Here is a 19,478-nt window from a genome sequence, read left to right on the forward strand (position 1 = left end):
CAATGCAGAAGATGTAATGTGATTAAGTGTCTGCAAGTATTGATGTATTCCCTGTATCAGAAATTAGGTGCTTCAGCACGTTACCCATGGGAGTATGTCTTGAGTGGGTAAATCCTTTGTTTTCTCCATGGCTGACAAACATGACAAGCCTTTTGGAGGGGCGGGCTCCAGGCTCTTCTTTGTCTACTGTTAAGGTGCAAAAAAGATGCACGAGTATCTGTAGTTAATGGATTTCTTCCTTCTCCAGAGCAGCTGCTGAAGTAGAATGTACTGCTCCTTCACTTGATTCCTGATAAAAATGAATGCTAGTTTCCACTGGAACTTGATGATATCTAAACTGGTGGGTGCTAATGAGCTGAAGTGTCTGATGTATACCATCCTTTTCTCAGGATGTTTATGGCTATTCCAGTGGTCATTTTGGCTAGGAAGGCAGACAGGTGGCTCCAGGCAGACTAAGATGCATTGCTTACCTTTTAGCTGTCTTCATTTTTTCCGTATTGTCATAAATCATAGCTCAGGCTTGGAGCCAAGAGTTGGGAGTTGGAACTCTGCTGGCTCTGCTTCCTGCTGTTTTTTGACTTGCGACCTTCAGCAGATCTCTTGGGATCTTACATGTGGAAACAACTATGTGTTGGGCACCTACATGTTTGTGTGGCCAAGATGCGAACACCTTGTGGAAGGTTTTACCTCCATTCAAAATACTAAGCTTCCTTTGAGGTAGTTTGTAATTCTGAATCATCATAGTATGTGTCCTAAACTGAGTATCCAAGACTGAAAGCACTAAAAATTAAAGATTGTTTGGACTACTGCCTCTAACCTCTAACTCTCAAACACCTTCTTTATTTAAAGATTAGATCTACTAAGTCTGAGCTGGCTGTGGTACTGTGAGGCTTTGGCTCTGACAAGTTGCTCCTTGAACTGGCAGTTTCTTTCTGTGATCTGTTCCCCATGTAGTTTGACACGTGTATATGTAAGGGATTAAAAATAACTATTACACTGTTTTTCACTTCAGTTTGACCTGCAGAGCCAACACATTTATTGGAGATAAACTGCATTCTTTACTGGCTTTTGCATATTGCCAGAAACAAATTGTCTGGTGTCTGAGGAGGTCTGTGCTACCTCTCTCAAGGTGTAGGTGTAATAGTGGGGCCAGGCTGTAAGTGTGGAGCTCCTGGTTTGATAAAGTCTCTCTGGACTCTTTCACCTTCAGCAGAAGTGGTTGGAGTTCAGCTGCCATACTTCATGGATTGGTAGGGTTGAAAGTTATGAAAACATTCTTTATAAACCAAGCACATTTTCTAAAGACTCGTTAAAACAAAATAAACCTGGAGGCCAGTGATACCGTTTTTCACGGCATAACTGCAGCCAAGTGTTTTGTAGTCTCGAAAGCCCTTGAAGGGGATCAAGACAAGACTGTGCTTTGATTGGTTTCAGATCTGCTAAGTTTAAGTGATCAAAACTGAGGGCTCTGAGTTCACTCTTACTTATATCAGCCACTGTCATTTGGATCTTAATTATATTTGTGTTACAGGATCTTCCCCCATGGCCCCAGGCAAGTTGGGACCTTTGTGTCTGTCACAAGCAAAGGAAATCAATTCTGCTTCAGAGTACAACTAGTAACAGAGCAGATCAAATATAGGAGGAGGAACCGAGCCACAGAGGCTAAGAGGGAGTGACAGAGCAGGTATTTCCATTCCCACTTTAATAGTCTTACCATTAAACTATGCTCAATGTGCCTGCTTTGTGTAACATTAGGTTGTTTTCTGTCTTACAAGCAAGTCCTTGCTTCTAGTTGGATGAAGAGCCTACAAGGGTGTGCTTTTAAAAAGAGATGAGTGTCCATAGTTAAGGAGGTGGCAGTTTCTGAAACCCTGCTGACAAGTTGATCCAGTGAGCTGGTAGAGGTCATAGTGCCTCTCCTGTGCTATACTGACCTTTCATGAAAGGCAAAGTCCTGACATGTTGATGACTATGTTTTGCAGAAGAATAAAGCTTTAACCAATGTGTCTCAGCCACAGGCTAGTTTCAGTAACAATCCTTGTAATAAAATCTCCCTGATGTTTTGGATGGAACACAGAGTTCATGGTTTCTGTCTCAAATTCTTGTTTGCTGATGTGCCAGAAAAATAGTCATGAATTTGTGATTTGCTATGGAAGTGGTCACATGAAGAAAACTAATGTTTTTGGGAGGTGTATTAGGGAGCAAGTGATCATTCTACTATGCAGTGATGGTTTTTGTTTGTTTTTTCCTACTTGCTGATGCGTGCTTTTGTCTGCCATTCTATTCAGAAAGAAATTGGGAGCGTATAATCATTTTGTGGTGCTGGGCCTTAAAAATAGAGAGGAGGTCTGAGGCTGTGTTACAGTTAGCTGTAATTTGAATGAGCAACCATTTCTGTTTCTTGAACTTCAGATATCCTGCTGACACCAGTTAACTGTTGTAAACCTGGAATCCCAAGTTTTCAGTGGATACATAGAAGTCCAGTGCAGAGGGACAGTGTTTGCAATAAGCGGTCACTGGTGAAGGAGGCTGCATGTTCCTGTGGGTGGAAGTAGATTGGGGTGTGCTGGCTGTGCCTGCAACATCCCTGGTGTCTGTTCTTAGTTCCCTTCTTCAGTTCTTGTTGGTGTCCACCGAAAAGTGAGTGCCATAAGGAAGGTGTCAAGGAATCAACTGTGACAAGCAAGGCCCTTACAGCTGAAGTGTAGTTTCTTTATATATAATTTTTTTTTCCTTCAGGAGATCAGTGTTTTGAAAAGAACCTCTCTGTTGCTGTATGGATGAAAACTGCAGTCCCAGCAGGGCTTTTGGTGTGTAATCAGAAAAGGTCATTTGGGGTGGTTGCTTTGGAATTGTACATCTGTTGGGTTGCCATAAGTAGCACTTGGATGTAAGAAGCTTTCTATTGAGGCTCCAAAATAGCTCTGTTGCCCTTATCATGAGAATAGGGGCTACATATACATTTATTTACTTTTTTTTCATGTACTGAGGAATATTTCAAAGACTGCTGGACTACTGAAGGTGTTAAGATCATGTTACTCTGCAGGTGATTAGTAGTGGGGACGGTAGGAGCCTGTAAGGAAAAGTCAGCTGATGAGCTTGTGTGTTTTTTGTATGCATTTCATGCTGAGGATCCAGTGGTGTACCTCTCTTCTCCCATCAGCTAACAGTCCTGAATTTTGTGTAATTTTTGGCCGGATAGTCTGTGTAATACACTGTCAAAGTGACAGGTAAAAGAGAATGTCACTTGGGCCTAGTCACGCACAGCATAGATGTGCTGTGCTGTAGATTGGCTGTTTCAGCTGTTATTTCACATGAATTTGTCTGAGCTCTTAAGCAGGGAACACCTGACTCCTAAAATAGCACACGGTTTGGTTATGTATGCTCTCCTCAATGTAAACTCCTCTGACAGCCTGCTGCCCATGTTTTATGGCCTCTCATGCCTTCACAATAACACTTAACATCTGTGCCACAAAATTTGTAACATCAATTTGTTCAAATAACGAATCCACCGAGCATTTAATCCTTGTTTTAATGGCTGATGTTTATTTTAGTTTGGGGTTTTGTATACTCGTGGAGGGTTTCTCTGCCCATAGTCCATAAATCACAAAGGGCAGGAGGGAGACTTCTCTTTGTGCTGGTTTGTTTCTGAAGTGAGACTCTAGAGATTCTTTTATATTATTATTTTTGATACTTCTGTACAGCTCACTTATCTCAGGTATGAGTTTAATATGGTTTTTTGTTGTTTTTGCTGTTTCTGATCTTCTATTCCTCTTCAGATATCTCCGATACAGAAGGCATGTATCTCTTGGTGCTGTTTGTGACTGTTCATCTATGAAATAAGTAGTTTTGTGTTGTCTGTGTTTGATTTTACTGGAAAATTGTTGGGAGGCAGGAAGATGCAAATAGAAACCACTCAGAAAGTAGCTTTCTGTGAATGCAGAAATGACAAGGCTAAAGAAAAGTTACCTTACAGAGAATATGCAAACTTGAAAGAAGAAAACAGAAAGAGTGGGCTTGCATTTGAGTAGTTTGCTTTGCTATACCTCCTAATTAATGTATTACTAATGACTGCCTGAGCTCTTGGTTGGCTCCTTTGAGTCCACTGTGCTTTGCCTGTTTAAGTTCTCAGTAAGCTTGTGGTTAGAGACTGCTAGGGAGAGAATGAGGGTAAGAGTGCAGATTCTTGATGTTAGGTCACTTTGGCTGTGTTTCTAACTGAGCCTGTAGGGTGATAGTTTTCCACATGCAACTTCTAATCCCTGCCACCCAGTGGAAAGCAGCCAATCCACAATTTCAAGTAAAACTCACGAAGGGATGGAGTCCAGAGGCTTTGTGTGAACTGAGACTTCCCAGCAATTTGCCAGAGGTACCTTTGCTTCTGCTTTCCAGAAATCACACATCAGAGTTTCATACAGCTGCTTTGTCCAAAGAGGAGCTGAGCAGAATGGTCAAAGCTTTGCCAGTTCCCTCATCTGCCTCTGGAGGAGGGACAGTGCCAGGCAGTTGCATGGCAAGTGACCATGGCATGACCTTCTCTCTGCGGTATGTAAGTTGCAGTCTAGCATAGTGACTTTCTTACTGACAAAGTGGCTTCTTTTCAAAGGTAAATTTTTGAAGTGGAAACCATGAAGGCTCTAAATTTTTCTTCAATTAAAGCAGTTTTCATTACATATTCAGGGTCAGGCTGAGACTTATTTGAATGAAGACATAGATCTTTGTAAGAGCAAGATCTCTAGAGGTAAGAGATTTATACCAGCTGAAAACAGCAGAGAGTTACCAAAGCAAGAGTTTGATGCAGGAATCTCTGCTGCTTCCAAGAAGGTTCTCATTGGCAGCAGCAAGACCCAGAAAGTTAGTGGTCTTACTGGAATGATCTTCTCTGAGTTCCAAATCCACTCCACACCACCCATTATTTAAATGATAACCCTGAAAATCCTGCAGCGAAAGATGCGGTTCTGCAGATGGAGGGAGGTATGGGCCCATGAATGGAATGGAACACAATGAACAACAACAAAAAAACAAGGAAAACAAGGATGGGGGCTATTTCACAGAAGCTGAAGTCATCTCTGTTTCATATCCAGCAAATCAAAGATGCGCTCACCTTTTGTTTTTTGTAGTTTCCATTTTTTACTTTTTTGCCTTTCTTGAGCACTTAGAAATACACAGATTTCCTGTTCTGAGGCAGCTTTGTCTGCAGTCCTTGTGAAAAGAAGCCTTGAAACTTGGTAATTTTAATCTTTGATTCTAGCTCCCATTATTTATGTGCACCTCAGGATTTTTTTTTTTTTCCTCTTGTCGAGAGGCTCCTGCCTGTTTTCTGACCCAGGGGGGAATATTTCCAAACCCTTTTTCAAAAGTCTGAAGTCAGGATTTCATAGTTGTTGTGTCAGTTTAAAATATATACCAAGTGTTGACAGCTGATGCCTTGGGCACAAACACACGTACAGAGCAGTGCTGGCATGACTGCTAGAGAACTGAGAAAAGGGATGGAATGGATGTCTGCAAATGGTGCCTATTGACAAGTGAGAAAGTGGGATGAAAAGACAGAGTCCATTTCATCTGGGCTTTGGGAGACCTAGAACTGGTAGAATTGATCACCTTGAATGCAAGGACGTCTGGGAAACTGGATCTGGATGTTAGAGCATTTACCAGGTTGGGAAATTCAAGGAGAATTGTGCAAGGGAGCTGGTGAATAGGCTGTGGGATCACTGACCTTAAATCAGTGCCCCTTGTAGGGTGCTGCTTACTAAGAGAAGGTCTCAGAATAAGTCTACAGAAAACTAAAAAGGGACTTACTGCTTTGGAAGGCAGGATGTGTAATGAGAGGTGTGGTATCTGTCAGATCATCCGGAATGCTCTATCCTGTGTCACTTTTGTATTATATGTTACCTTTATGGTGTTTTGGGACCTTTTATTTGTTCTGCTCCCTTTTTTACTGGAAGAAATTGCTGCTAGCACCAATATCTTATCCATAGCACACTGCAGGCTGAGCAATAAGCAGATATAATTTCCGTGAACCTTGGCAGTTTGTATTTTTCTGTAAAATACATTTGTTTTAATGACTTCATTTGCTTTTCTTTCTTTTTACAATTGAAAACATGAATATGTTTCTTGTGACTGAAGTGGGTAGATTCAGTTTCAGATCTGAACTTGATTTCTCCATTGTGTGTATCTCAGCATCTTTGCATAGCTGCCTTTGAGCTGTGAAACACATTTCACCTTTCAGTTTAAAACAAGGCAACTTACTAATGTATAAATCTCTCGTTTTGGAGGAGAGGAGGTTTAACTTAACTGATGTGTTTTAATTTTTGTGCTAGCAGCAGATGACTAATGCTTTATTTTGCAGTCCTTAGCATGGTTTGTACTAACACGTTCTTATAATGTAGGATCAATAAGGATCAGCTAGTTTAGGGGTTCCCTGCTTTTGGTATTTGTGTCATATAAAGAGGCACATGAGCTCTCTGCACGTAGGTGGCCAATGACTGCAGCTGCTGGTGCTGGTGCTCATGCCAATAGCAACAAATGAGCAAAGAAAGCTTGAAAAGGTCTTATCTAGCCTGACCTTCTGCACTTCTGGGTTTTATCCAGAGACTTCTGCAGTTGGCCAATAACGCATGTTCCAAAACAATCTGACTTAATTAAAAAAAAATTAAGTGATTAGAGCTCCATCTTTGTCATACTCTGTGTTCTGTTAAATTGCTATAGTAACGCTGGTAGCAAGTTAAAATGAAGCTGATTGAAATACTGACTCCAGGAATATTTTACAACTTCCTTGGCTTAGAGCAGCCTACAAATTCTACACTGTGTTACATCCCACAGTGCACTCTCCTATCCTGAAGGTTTCTTCAGTAGACTCTTCCTTATGTAGAGCTTGTTGTGGAATTACATAGTTGAGAAATGTTCCTTTTTTTCACAATCAGGACTTCCAATTTCTGAAGCTTTTTCAAGTTCATGACTTGGTTTGAATTACAGCTAATTCTTTTCTGTTTTGAGTTTTCTTTCTCCATCCTCTTTCATATTTTCATGAAATCTAATGATTTCATATAAATCTACACTCAAGAAAAGATGTACCTGCAATGGAATGCGTAAGTTGCTGATTTTAATTTGCAAATAACTTTTGAATTAAAAATGTTATTGAAATCTGAATTTAAGTGTGCTTGCTGAAAAAAAAATATAAATGTTTTACTGTGATTTGCCAGCTGTAGGATTCCCTGATAATTTTTTTTCTTTTAGAAAAGAAGAGGCAAAAGAAGATGAAATCAACCAGTGACTGGAGGGAGAGAAGAAATGCCATTCGGCTTACCAATGAGTACACAGTAGAAACTTTGGTGGTGGCAGATGCTGATATGGTTCAGTACCATGGCGCAGAGGCAGCCCAAAGATTCATCCTCACAGTCATGAATATGGTGAGTATGCACTTTATTGTCTAAAGAAGTGGGAGTAAATGGATTTTATCTAGGGTAGGTTAAAGCTGGCTTCCTTGACAGCTGTACTGGGTCACTGTTTTGACTTCGAGGTGTGAGGAAGTATTTTATTTTCTTGCATTACATACTGCTTCTCCCTCATCTATGTGGTTCCCTGTATTTATCTAATGTCATTACAATGTGAAAGCTATTTTGAAATGGGCCTTGCAATTTTTCATTTGGGAAGTATTCCATGATTACTCAGGAGTGGTGCTTTCTGCCATATTTTTGTATTCCTATAGTTTACCTGGGAAGAGAGGTTCCCAGAATGGACAAATGGTCTCACCTGACATGTTTCTTGTGTTGTTCTTCTTTATTATCATCATTTTCTAAAGATTATATTTCTCGGTGTGTATTTGTTGTAGGAGGCAGTCAAATTGTTATGGATGATGAGATTTGTATTGATTTACAGCAAATGAACTAGCTTGACTTGAAGTCTTTTAGAGGCAGTATCTAGTTCTGATTTTTACAAAATAAAAGTGTCTGCTACCCTTGCTGTAGAAAACATGTAGAACTCAATACCGAGCTACCAGCTGATAGGAATTTCCACTGATTCCATTCTCTTTACCACTGGACTTGAAGTGTTGCTGCTTGTGCTTCTGAGCAGCCAACAGAGTTGAGCTTCAGCATAATTTTAGGAATTCTGCAGGAAATCTGCCATGAGTGGCAAAAGCCTTTCAGAGTTCTGAGCTCGTATGGAGTATTGGTGTTAATTTGTTAGCTGTCCTAGTAGTATTCCCCCTCAGCTGATAGGGAAACCAAATCTCTCACAGTGGATGCTTGCTCACTCACTTGTTGGCAGTGGCAATAAAAAGATAATGGCCAAATTAGATGTGGGTGCTGAAAACTCTGCTTAGAGACAGCAGGGGTCCTTCCAGAGGCACTTGCTCAAGGAAATCTTGAAGGAAGTTTCTATGTCTGTGCCCATGCTATTGTAAAATCCAGGAACAGTTCATTCTCCTGACTACAGCTCTGTTGTTGTTCATGAGCAGTAAATTGGCTTGGGGAAGAAAAATAACAGCTCTTAACAGTAATTGACTGATCATGCCTCCAAGAGAGGAGATGAATGATAGATGTTCAGTATTTAGCCCAGCCATGGGAGAACAGAGCTTTTTAAGAGGTCTTATGTTCCTTCACTAAGCACTGATGTGAGGGAGCCCTCCTGTAGTGAAATACTTCTCTGAATAAGCAAGTATTTTAACTAGTATTTTCCTTTAATGAGCTGCTTCTCTGCCCCTTCCTCTACCTTTTATTTTGCCATTTAGCATGCTGTGACAATAGTCACTTAACAGGGCATCATTGCATTCCTCTACTTAGTTGGATTGGTCCGTAGGAAGCATCTTTCAGCAAATCCATTCTTGTGACCATCCTTTCAGGTTCTGCTGGCTTTCCTGTGTTTAAGGATGTATTTGCTAAGGGCACAAGAGCCTTATTCTCCTCAAAGGTTTGGTCTCCCCACCTTGTAAATTCACATACTAGCTTTGCAGTGAGCTTACAGGACATTAGTTCATCTCAACAAGTCAACTTCTTAAGTCTCTGTTTAATCTAACATGATGCACATCTGAATGTAATGTGTGTGTCAGGTCTGAGTTTCTTCCATGCATCAGGTGTTGGGACCTCCTGAGGGGTGATGGGGCTGTTTGCACTAGGAACCTAGGGGTTCTCCTGAAGTTGGCCCTGTACTGTTTGGTCACTGTGCTAATAAACCATTGCCATTATGCATGTCAGTTCTGCTGGGACTCAGACCATTGTGGCTGTGAGAGCTGTTAAGATATCTTAAGTCTAATCATGTCTTGATCGTCCTAGTAACAAAAGATCCACTCTTTCAGCGCAGATCTTAATGTATCTCTATCTACTGTGTATTTTTGTCTGTCTCTCAAAATCATTAATTTGAGTACACTGAGAGGCCAAGTCCTAAACTAGAATTGGCCACAAATGCTGCTCTGTGTCCAGACTGAGAAGTCCTGTAGTACATCTCAGCAACATCAGCTTGCTCTTGCTAGGTGTGAGTTTGCATATGAGATTGTGCTGATGGGTTGGAACCTCTAAGCCTGTTTTCTAAACAACTGCTGAAGCTTAATTTCTAATGGATTTGGCTGATCGACTTGTGAAATAGGTTTTGATGCTTTAGTGTTAACTCAGTCCTTTATTAGACACCAGAGAGTGCACATGGATGAGGACTGCTGGCTGAGGATACATTTATTTGATATCTCCTGAGCTGCAAAGTCCAGCTGAAATCCTTCCCGCTGTTAAGTCATTGCTCCTGGGGGCTCATCTGTGTGGTTTTTCTGATGTCTGGTAGGGTTTGAATTTGTGTCAGCTTCTCAGCCTTCAAAGAAGCGCTGACAGTCCTTCAACTCTGCCCACCTGCTTTCCCACACTTGTAGAAGCACAGTGCCTTTCAGGGCTCTTCCTGAGCAAAGTAGTTGAGAAAGGACAGCAAGCTCAAACAATAGCAAGGAATAATAATTGGTGAACACATAGATCACATAATTGCAGAAATCCTTTTTTTTAATGATGCTTTATAACAAGGTGAAATTCAAGGAAGTCAAAGGAAATGTTTGCGTTCTGTTTGCCATAATGAAAGCAGACCTTAACATTATCAGAAGAGGCTGTAGAATGTTATAGAAAATGTATTTTAGGAAGAGAAAGGTGTTTCAGGTAAGCCTCAGCTGATCTTTCAGCCATGCTCTTTGAGTAGTGCTTGAGCTAGGCATGACAGGTGTGTGTGTGTGTGTGTGTGTGTGTGTTTTAGCTCCTTGTTTGTAAAATTACAGTTCAAGGAATGGGAAAACTTTGTTTCTTTGGGAAAATTCCCTCAATACCTTTCTTTACTACAATATCAGTTGTGCTCTACATAACCAAGCAGCAAAGGCCAGGCTGCTGGGGACCTCTGCTTGCTGTAGCCTCAGCAGGCTTCTGTCAGCCTTCTGTGTCACTTTAGCTGGGGGACAGGATTTGCCCCATGATATTAGGCAGTGCTTATTCAGCTACACTGCTGGATGGCGGGCTGCCTCTAAAAGAAACCAGAATGTTAATTTTGGCTTGAAGGCTTGCATTTAAGCAAATAGAACGTTACTGGTCAGGGGTATATTAACTCCTCTCTGTAAGCCATTACATTTACTGTCAAACCACAAAACAAGCATTAAGAGGTCTTATTAATGCATTTTATATTTATAGACATTTTAAGCAAAGTGATCTGCCTTCAAGTATTTAATATCTATTTACGTTACAAGAATTTCTGTAAGGGAAAACTACAAAAAATTACAGAATACTGTTTTATTGCTCCTTTGGTAAATGAAAATCTGGGGGGTGGGGGAAGATGTGGGGAGGGAGATGGTGGGAAGAAACACCTAAGGAAAAAAAAAAAAACCAACCCAAAATGCTTCTGCAATCCAGAAATTCCAGGTAGAGCTTCATGGAAGAAACGATGATGTGTTTTTTAATGATACCTGACCATCCCCCATGTATTTTTGTACATCCCCACTGTATTTTTGGACTAAGTTCAGGAGCAGGTTCTGAAGGATTAAACATATGCAGTTTTCTTGCAGTTCTATGCTTTTCTTTTCATCTGAGAGAAGTGGACAGTAAGACTAAAAGGAGATTCTCTGTCCTCTTTGACAGGTATACGGGTATATTGTGGCAGATCTTCACAAATAGGGCACTCAGCATACAAATGTAATAGTTGCTTTATTTGGCTTTGGGGTTCTTAGATTAAAGTGCATTTTTGGAGCTTTGGAATAACTGAACGTGCCTTTTTCTGAGAGAGCAGAGCACACAGGGATAAGTTACTGTAGTACATGTTAGTTTTCCTGCAGCTGTTCCTAAACTGTGTGATTAGTGTGAAAGCCCTCTGTGGAAGCAAGCAGTAACTTGAAGTTAGTGATCTGTTGGATGCAATTAAGAGGGAAAATTTTTATGTCATTCTTGAGGAATAATACTCTTTACTCTCTGAAAACTTTTTTTAACACTACAGCTCATTTTTCATCTTAGAAAATCTCTCACAGAGAAAATGTTGAAGAAGTAGATTAAAAAAAAAAACATTTTTATCATGCACGTATTGATAGATTTATATCTCCATGCTCTTGGGGCTGACACATAAAAGAGCTGCTGCTGATAACTCCCTTGGTCTGATCTAAAATTTTCATTATTGGAATGGGAATGTAAGGGAATAAGATACAAATATTCGATCACTTTTTACAGATTTCTCTCCAGTACTCCCAAGATTAGGAGGTGGAGGGTGTGTGTGTGGGGGAAAATCAACTGTATCTTATGAAGAACACAAATGTGCTCTTTTTTTATAGTGTTTGATAGGGAAATTTGAAAGCTTGGCTTCAGGTGGGTGTTAGAAATCCAATAGCGCTTTTCAAAACAAGTAAAAGAACAACCTCAGAAACCCAACTAATGCTCCTGCTGTCCAAATATCTTTCAGCAGCCAGTGCAATGGGAAGGCTGGAGCTTGAATGCAAGGCTTGGGGAATGGGTGGGGAGGGGGGTAGAGGAAAAAGAAGAGGAATGTAGAGGGGGAATAAGAATGCAGTTCACCCTCAGGGTTGTGCTGAACATCTGAAACACATGCGTCTCCCTCCTACCATCCACCTGCAGAGGAAGCTCTTGAGAATTAAAAAAAATAAAAATAAAAATATTATACTAATGTAGCTTAGTTCCTCTCTTAGCCCAGTTCCTCATGTCTGGGTTGCACTTTGTGCATGCTGGGGCAGGTCTGAACTGCTCGTGCCAAAACTGCATTTATTCTGTCTCGTTGATGTCAAAACTATAAGGAGAAGGAAGGGCAGGAGGAATGCAGATGGAGGAGGAGGAGGTGGAGAAGATTATTTGGGCTTCATACTTTTCTGTTTTCTCTAGGGTGTTCTGTGCAGTAGGGCTGTATTGGGGGACTGTGTAGGAAGGGAGATGCAGTGGAAAAAGAATAAAGCTCTTCTGACAACTCCTCTTCCATTGTTTTATTTTCTAAGGCTCTACCGTGCCTGTTTACCAAGTACTTTATTTGGAGTTTTGGTGAGTCTTCATAGAATGGAAGTTAAACTAATGGTTTGCATTCAACAGGGTAATCAGTACTCGTGTCTGTTTCAGCAGCATTGATAGTTTTTCATCATGTCCCTTCAGTGCAGTGAGCAAGAACTTCCCTTTCAATTGTGCTGCAAGTGGTAACCTAGAACAGCAACTTTTGGAGTTTGTTCCATAGCAGAGTTTAGCAAACTGTTAGTGAGTTTCATGTAGCTGACTTCTGTTCCCAGCTGCGTCATTTAATCAAAAGGTTCCAAAATACCCCAAATACTCTTTATTTTCCCATTTTGCTGCACTAAAGCAAACTTCTGTCTCTCCCTTTTAATCCAGTCAAAGCTCATGGGCTGAAAGGTCTTGTTCAGCCTCTGAGGCATTTAGAGTAGAGGAAGAAAGGAGGTAGCTGCCAGATCTCTGATAAGAGAGGCTCTGTCTCTACCCTAGGTGGCATAATGTTTAAATGCTTCAGTTGTACTGAAGTAGAACAGCCACTTTTACCAGAATCTCTTAATAGAGGGAAAGATGATTGTTCCTACTGCACAACAAACACTGTCATGACTATGGGGCTTCTTTGGCATCCATTTAAGAAAATCAGCATGTAAAGCTTGAATAAACATGCAAACAAGAGCCTCTTTTGCATATCCAGTGACTTTTTTGTTTAGTATCCAATTTTTGCTACTTTCAACAGTGTCCAATAGTTTTCTAATCATAGGTAGGTGTAAATACAACTAGACTTAAGTTAAATGTTGGATGGAAACAGCACAAGAGAAGAGAAAAGAATGGGGGACCAAAAACTTTTAAAATGACAAGATATGTTTTCCAGCAATTGGTTTACACTATACAGGTTCTGTCAGTGAAAACTACCTTTTGAAGTCAGTGGTGTTTGGATCTGTCTGTGCAGGGTCTAGAGGCAGGCAGGCAGATTATCTCCTTTGATGGAAAGTCCATCATCCATTAGGTTTAACGATAAGAACTTATCTGCTGTACTGCTGTTTTATGACTAGAAACTTTAAAGGATGCTGAGAGTGAGCAGTGAACTAGACAAATCAAAAGCATCCATCATAGGATCATGGCTAATACTCATTAACCTCTCCAGTGATGCATGAGATCAGTCTGATCTGATCAGCTCAGCGCCCCACCAACCCACTCAGCTGAATGTCCAGCTCTCCATTTACAGACAGGTCAACAGTCAGAGCCCTTCTCTGCGAGCATTAAGTTTACATCCCCCACCCAACTCTCCTCGAGTCAGTAGTGAGAGGCCATAGCTATTCTACCAACATACCTCTGAGGTAAGTAAATAGTACCAGCACTTGTGTGCATTTGTATACCAACCACAGGGCAGATAAATGGCTCATTGTGCTCATGCTGAAGGTCAGTGGGTCAGATACTGAGCAGCGTCTGTCTTGAAATCTGTGCCTAAATTATAGGAAACATTTAAGTGTATAATTAAATCCTACTCCAAACACTAAAGTGCTTGAGAACTCTCTTATGCCGAACACATTCCTGAGTATTTGCACAAATAGGAAAAATACCCAGTGTTGAAAACATAATATCCGAGATATGTTCATGTCTTGAGTGTTTTGTAGGAAGTTAGCTGAGTCTTTGTGATGTTTCTAGGCAAAAGAGATGTGGGTAGGAAATGCAGCTTACCTGAGACCGAGTCCTGTAGCCTCTACTTAGGCTCTCTTCAGTGGTCTTGATTGATTGGGAAGGGAATGCAGTGTTCACCCAAAAGTTGTTATGGGATATTTTAAACCTTTTTATAATGAACTTCTTATTATTTTTTTTATTTAATTTTTTTAATATACAGTCAAATCAGTGCATTTGTACACAAAGAAACGGGGAAATAACATTCTGGCATCAATTAAGATCTTATGTTCTAATGTATAAAAATGACATGAAGTATCTGAGCTGGAATGCAAAATCTGGAGAAAGTAGTAAGGTAGTTTCCGGTGCTATTTTTGTATTTCCTGAGGCTTGTGTCATTATATGCTGCCTTATTACTATTCTCTTCTTATATAAGATATGAAAATAACAGAGGGAAATTGCTTTTCCATTCTATTTCCTGAAGTCTAAAACACACCATTATTTCATCTTGTATTCAGATATCTCTGATATTTAAATGCTGAAGATCCATGTTAGTTGGATGCTTCATAATGTATATCCATGTTCTTGAGACTTAGGTTTATGCTTAGAATACCTTTGAAATATTTCTCTCTTGATTACTCAGCAATTCTCTTTCATTCAGTCTAATTAGAAGCATCTTTCTTTTCTCAACTTGATTATGGGTTCTGTTTCATCAATTTTGTTTGTTTTCTGATGTTTCTGGCCCTGAATGCTGAATTGCACTCAGATTAATCTGTTACAAGTTGGCCAGTTGGTGAAGCCGAATGTTATATAGTAGGAATAAATGTACTGTGGTTTTGTAAGCTACACTGTAGTGTGTGGAACTGTTAGAATGGCAAAACGGTAGCTCTTAAATTTTTTTTATTGTAGTAGCACAACCCATTTGTTTTCAGTTTGGGTCAGTATTGTGAAGGAGAAATATTTAACTTCAGTCACAGTTCTTTTAACTGCTACTATATCTTGACATTGTTACTGATGTACTGTAGATGTTTTCTTTGCACTTTAACAGGTGTACAACATGTTTCAACATCAAAGCCTTGGAATTAAAGTCAGCATTCGAGTGACAAAACTAGTCCTACTTCGCAGTCGACCTGTGAGTTCTAATTCATTTTTACCCTTTGCTATAACTGTACTACTATAGTCTTACAGGCAGAGCAGGATCTCTGTTCTGTGGGTGAGAAGTATGGGATGTTTGGCCTTAGGATCACAAAATGTAACTAGTTTGTGCAGTGTAACTAGATAGTGTTACAGATGGAAGTACAAGGGCTTGCAGAAGTGAAAGGAACTGCAGTCCTTTTATGCAGTCTTTCTGGAAAATCTTTGCTTGTAGTTGTGAACCAATCTCAGGAGTTAATTGTTAGAAAAGTTGCATGGCTCTTTTTATCAGACTTTTTTTTTCCAAAAGTCTCCTAAATCTGGCATTTTTATCAGAAATATCAGAAATAAAATGCCAGATTTAGGAGACTTTTGAAGCTTGTGACAGCTACCAGCTGATGGAGCTTGTTCTGTATATTAAATGGCAGAGATCAGTGTGATTACAAAGCTCGTATTTCACCCACTCAGGTGAAGTTGGTTTTGTGCTTTTTCATTTTCTAATGTCTGTGTTTTTGATCCTCAGTTGTTCGGTGTTTTGTTGTTGGTTTTATGTTTTATTTTGTTCTTTTATCAGAGGTATAATGATTTTGTAAACACTGTGATGAATATTTTTTCTTTTGTATCCCTTTCTATACAAAAGGCCAAGTTGTCTATTGGGCATCATGGAGAGAGGTCTCTGGAGAGCTTTTGTCACTGGCAAAATGAAGAATATGGTGGAGCAAAATACCTTGGTAACAACCAGGTTCCTGGTGCGAGGGATGACACCCCTCCTGTGGATGCTGCAGTTTTTGTAACCAGGTATAATGAGGACAGGTTTATCAGTTTCCTTAAGCAATACTGGCCCATAGTAAGTGCTTGGATCAACTGGTCCAGCAGTAATCCAAGAAGAATATACATTGATATGTTTGCTGCCTGTGTGCTGTTTGGAGGGCTCAGATGCCTCAGGTGAAGTGTTTTCTTTGTGTGTACTTACCACTGCTGTGCAAAAGCTTTATCACAGTTGTCCTGATAGCATTTCATAATCAGGATACAGTTAAGACATGTCTGTAGAACAGGTGATACCTTTTTCTCAGATCAGGTGGTGTGAGTGGAGAAAAGATAGGTGAGGTTTAGGAAGACACAATGTTTTCATCCTAAAAGAAAGAAGCTGCCAAATTGAGAATATGGGTAAGAACAAGTATGTGGAGTTGATTAGGTATTCATATTGAACACTCTGGGAGGAGAAAGAGTTGGTACCTCTGGAGCGTGCAGTGTGTTGGTAGGAAGGAAATGGTGAGGGAGCTATCTCCTAAAGAAAGAGGCAAATGAAAACCAGAAGATAAATTAATTATTTCTTTGCATTAGAAGATAACCACTCTAACATCCCTCTGCTGTCAATCCTAAAGTCAGTCATTCTTAACTTGTCTGTATGTTTAAAACCTGCTGCATTTATTTCAGTCATGAAACAATCTGTATGAATATTACAGAAAGTTTCCTTGCAGCTGTGGCACTGTTTACTGCTGGATCAAACGTATCAGAGTATGGCCCAGATACTGTAAACAAAAAGGATTTCTTCCATGTTAACTTGTCTTTTTTTCCTGTACTTTCCTTACCTGAATTCAACCTCGGAGTAAAATGCAGATTCCATGTTCCATTGTAAGTTATGAGCAGCAAATATCTGGTTGTGTAAATTGTGTACTTTAAACTTAATATGTTGTTACGGAAATAACTACTGAATAATTAAACTGAACACAAAAATATAGTTGTAAGATGGCTTCTTTATGTGCTTGAAAGACACTACTTCCTACCTCGCTCTTCCCTGGTTTCAGATAGGAGATGTCTGTAGTGCAGTTAGATATTGCTCACCTGTGTACTTTCTTTTTATACCCCTGCCAACAGTGTAACTAGAAATTCATGCTTTTGTATAAGCTGTTGTTCTGACTGCGATTGTCTCTTGTGTTAAGTCACATCACAAACTATCCACTGGATTTTGATGAGTGTTCAGTAGAATAACTGGCAAGCAGGGCATGGGGCCAGCAAAGTTCTGAAGAGTGCACCTTCACAGACGTGTGCAATCCTCCCACATCCTTCTCTCTCAATTATATTCACTGTAGTCCAACCCAAACACCTAAGCAGCTACTTAGCATTTTAGGCAGGGTGAATAGTTCCTTTGAAGTCAATGGGCTGAACATCCTGGTTATAGTTAAGCATGTGCTTTATTGGATCAGAGCCTAAATAAATAACTAACATTTTTGTTGAATATATCTGGGCATCCAGTTGTCCTGCATGACAAGCGAGGCATACAGAATCTCTTCTGATGTGTTCTAAGCAGTGGATGGAGGGAATGAGCAGAGCATTTCATCTGTGCATTCTGTCTGCAGCTTACAAATTGAATGCATAATGTCATGTTAAATGAGTTGAACTCAGGCATTTGAGGAAGAATTGTAGAGATGTTCATCGAGTTCAGTAATTGTGCAGCTTTTGTGATTGGAATAGTTGGAGAAGTACAGGTGCAGTTGGGTTAGAAGCTAGATTCAGGTTTTGTGAGAAAGTTCAGGCCAAGGAGCACATTATTCTGTGTAAGAGCAGCACTGTCCTGTTTGATAGGTCAACAGTTTTTATTTGTATCCTTCCTTCTTGCTGCATCTTGTTATTCTAACCCATCCTGCTCCTGCTGAAAAGAGGATGCTGTGTTCTTGGAACATTTCTGGCCAAGCAGCCCAACTCTTTTGTTAAGGTTTCTACTCTTGGCTTTGGAAGTGTATGTGTGTGTGTCTCCATCTGTCTGTCCATTCACCCTCTTCCAGTCTGTACAACTGGACCAGTAGAGGATACGGGAGCAAAAGCATGTCCAGCACAAGTAATAGGACCAGAAATAGCAGAAGCTGAATTTTCGTCAGCTTCTTTAAGAGCAGAAACAGATTATTTGGGGTCAACCTCTGTAATCAGAGGACTTTCTTCTGTCTTGCTGTGTTCATTTGAAATGACATGGTACACTTGGCTTTTGGAACTTCACTTTTAACTGGTTTTCCCCATATACTCATTTGTATGCAAAAGTAGATGACCTCCTAACTCTTCTGTGGGATTTTGATAGCCTTTACCTAATTAAGTTGTGGGCAAGAGGAATACTATATCTGAAATAAGATGAGCCATTGCCCAGTTCAGTAGATGAAGAAGGCAGTGGTAAGAAATCTCTGAAGGTTTGAGTATAGTGCAGTGGCATCTAGAATCATCACACTATTGTTCAGATTCTCATTTTGAACTTCCAGAAATTCAAATCTCTGGCATTTACAGGTAATACACTTCATATTTTAGTGGGCAGCTGACCAGAATAGTTTCTTTCTGCAGAATCTTTATCTTAGTGATCCTAGAAGCGCGTTTCATTTAAAACACATTCTCTCTGTTGATCTTCTGTTCTTTGCATTCCACAGAAAATCTCCAGATATTCTGTTGCTCTCCCAGCTTCTTGGCCATTTGGGTCAGTCATTAGAGTATAGGTGATAAAGGAGCAGAGCAGAGAATCAATCAGTGCTGATAAGAACATAATTCAGAACTGTTACTCAGCAAAGACTTGTTTTGCTTTTTTTCCTGATGAACTGCTGTAGTTATTCCATTTGCAGCCTGCTTGCTGCCTCTGCATTTCTTCAGCTCTTTGCCATTCCACTAAGTGAAGCAATTCTGTGTGCATTTAGAAAGCTGGGAGCATAGGACTACTAAATATATATATTTAGGGTAAATATTTTTTTCTTTTTGGCAAGGTTTTGCCTGTACCCATTTCCTCTGTCCTTTAACTTTGTGACCTAGTAGGGTGAAACTGGTCAAAAGCCATCATTTGAAGGATGCTGATAACTGACTACTAAACAGAATACTTCTCATTCATGCTGCACATTTCAACTACTGTCCTCCTTTCTTACAGGAAGGACTTGAATTGCAGAATTTAGCTTAGCACACTTAGGTATTTTTTTCCAGTTCATGTGAGCCAGATGGAAGAGTGACTTTAGGAGGAGTTCTGAGCTTCTTTTCTGGCTCTCTTTATTGAATAAAACAACCCACTTATTGTCATTTTTTTTCAAAACAGTTGTTTAATCTTGCTTACGAAAACACACTCCGTGATAAAAGTGATAATGACCAAGCATTTCAAAGATCCCTAAAAAGAACACATGTGCTACTTGATTCAGTCAGTGGCTGAAAGTGGAGAGGAAATTTACTTCCCTGCCATAGTGTGCGATTGCAGTATGTTATCCAAGGCTTAGTGAGATAAGGTCCGATCTGACCTTGGATTTGAAT

The 19,478-nt window shown here is 40.1% G+C and overlaps 1 protein-coding gene across 3 annotated transcripts in view; it reads left to right on the forward strand.

Annotated features, from left to right (window-relative positions):
* ADAMTS17 (ADAM metallopeptidase with thrombospondin type 1 motif 17) overlaps positions 1–19,478 on the forward strand; it is a 144,214-nt gene that overhangs the window by 9,425 nt on the left and 115,311 nt on the right. For 2 of the 3 annotated variants that reach the window (XM_015873158.3, XM_015873159.3), the window contains exons 4-6: positions 7,237–7,409; positions 15,127–15,210; positions 15,853–16,010. In XM_015873158.3, coding sequence (XP_015728644.3) covers positions 7,237–7,409; positions 15,127–15,210; positions 15,853–16,010 — 415 coding nt within the window. Of the gene's footprint in view, positions 1–1,545; positions 1,685–7,236; positions 7,410–15,126; positions 15,211–15,852; positions 16,011–19,478 lie in introns of those variants that run through there. The other variant, XM_032446811.2, reaches the window with a different exon arrangement.

Source organism: Coturnix japonica, chromosome 14 (assembly GCF_054131305.1).
Source record: "Coturnix japonica strain WE chromosome 14, WE-NBRP24, whole genome shotgun sequence".
Classification (NCBI taxonomy): domain Eukaryota; kingdom Metazoa; phylum Chordata; class Aves; order Galliformes; family Phasianidae; genus Coturnix; species Coturnix japonica.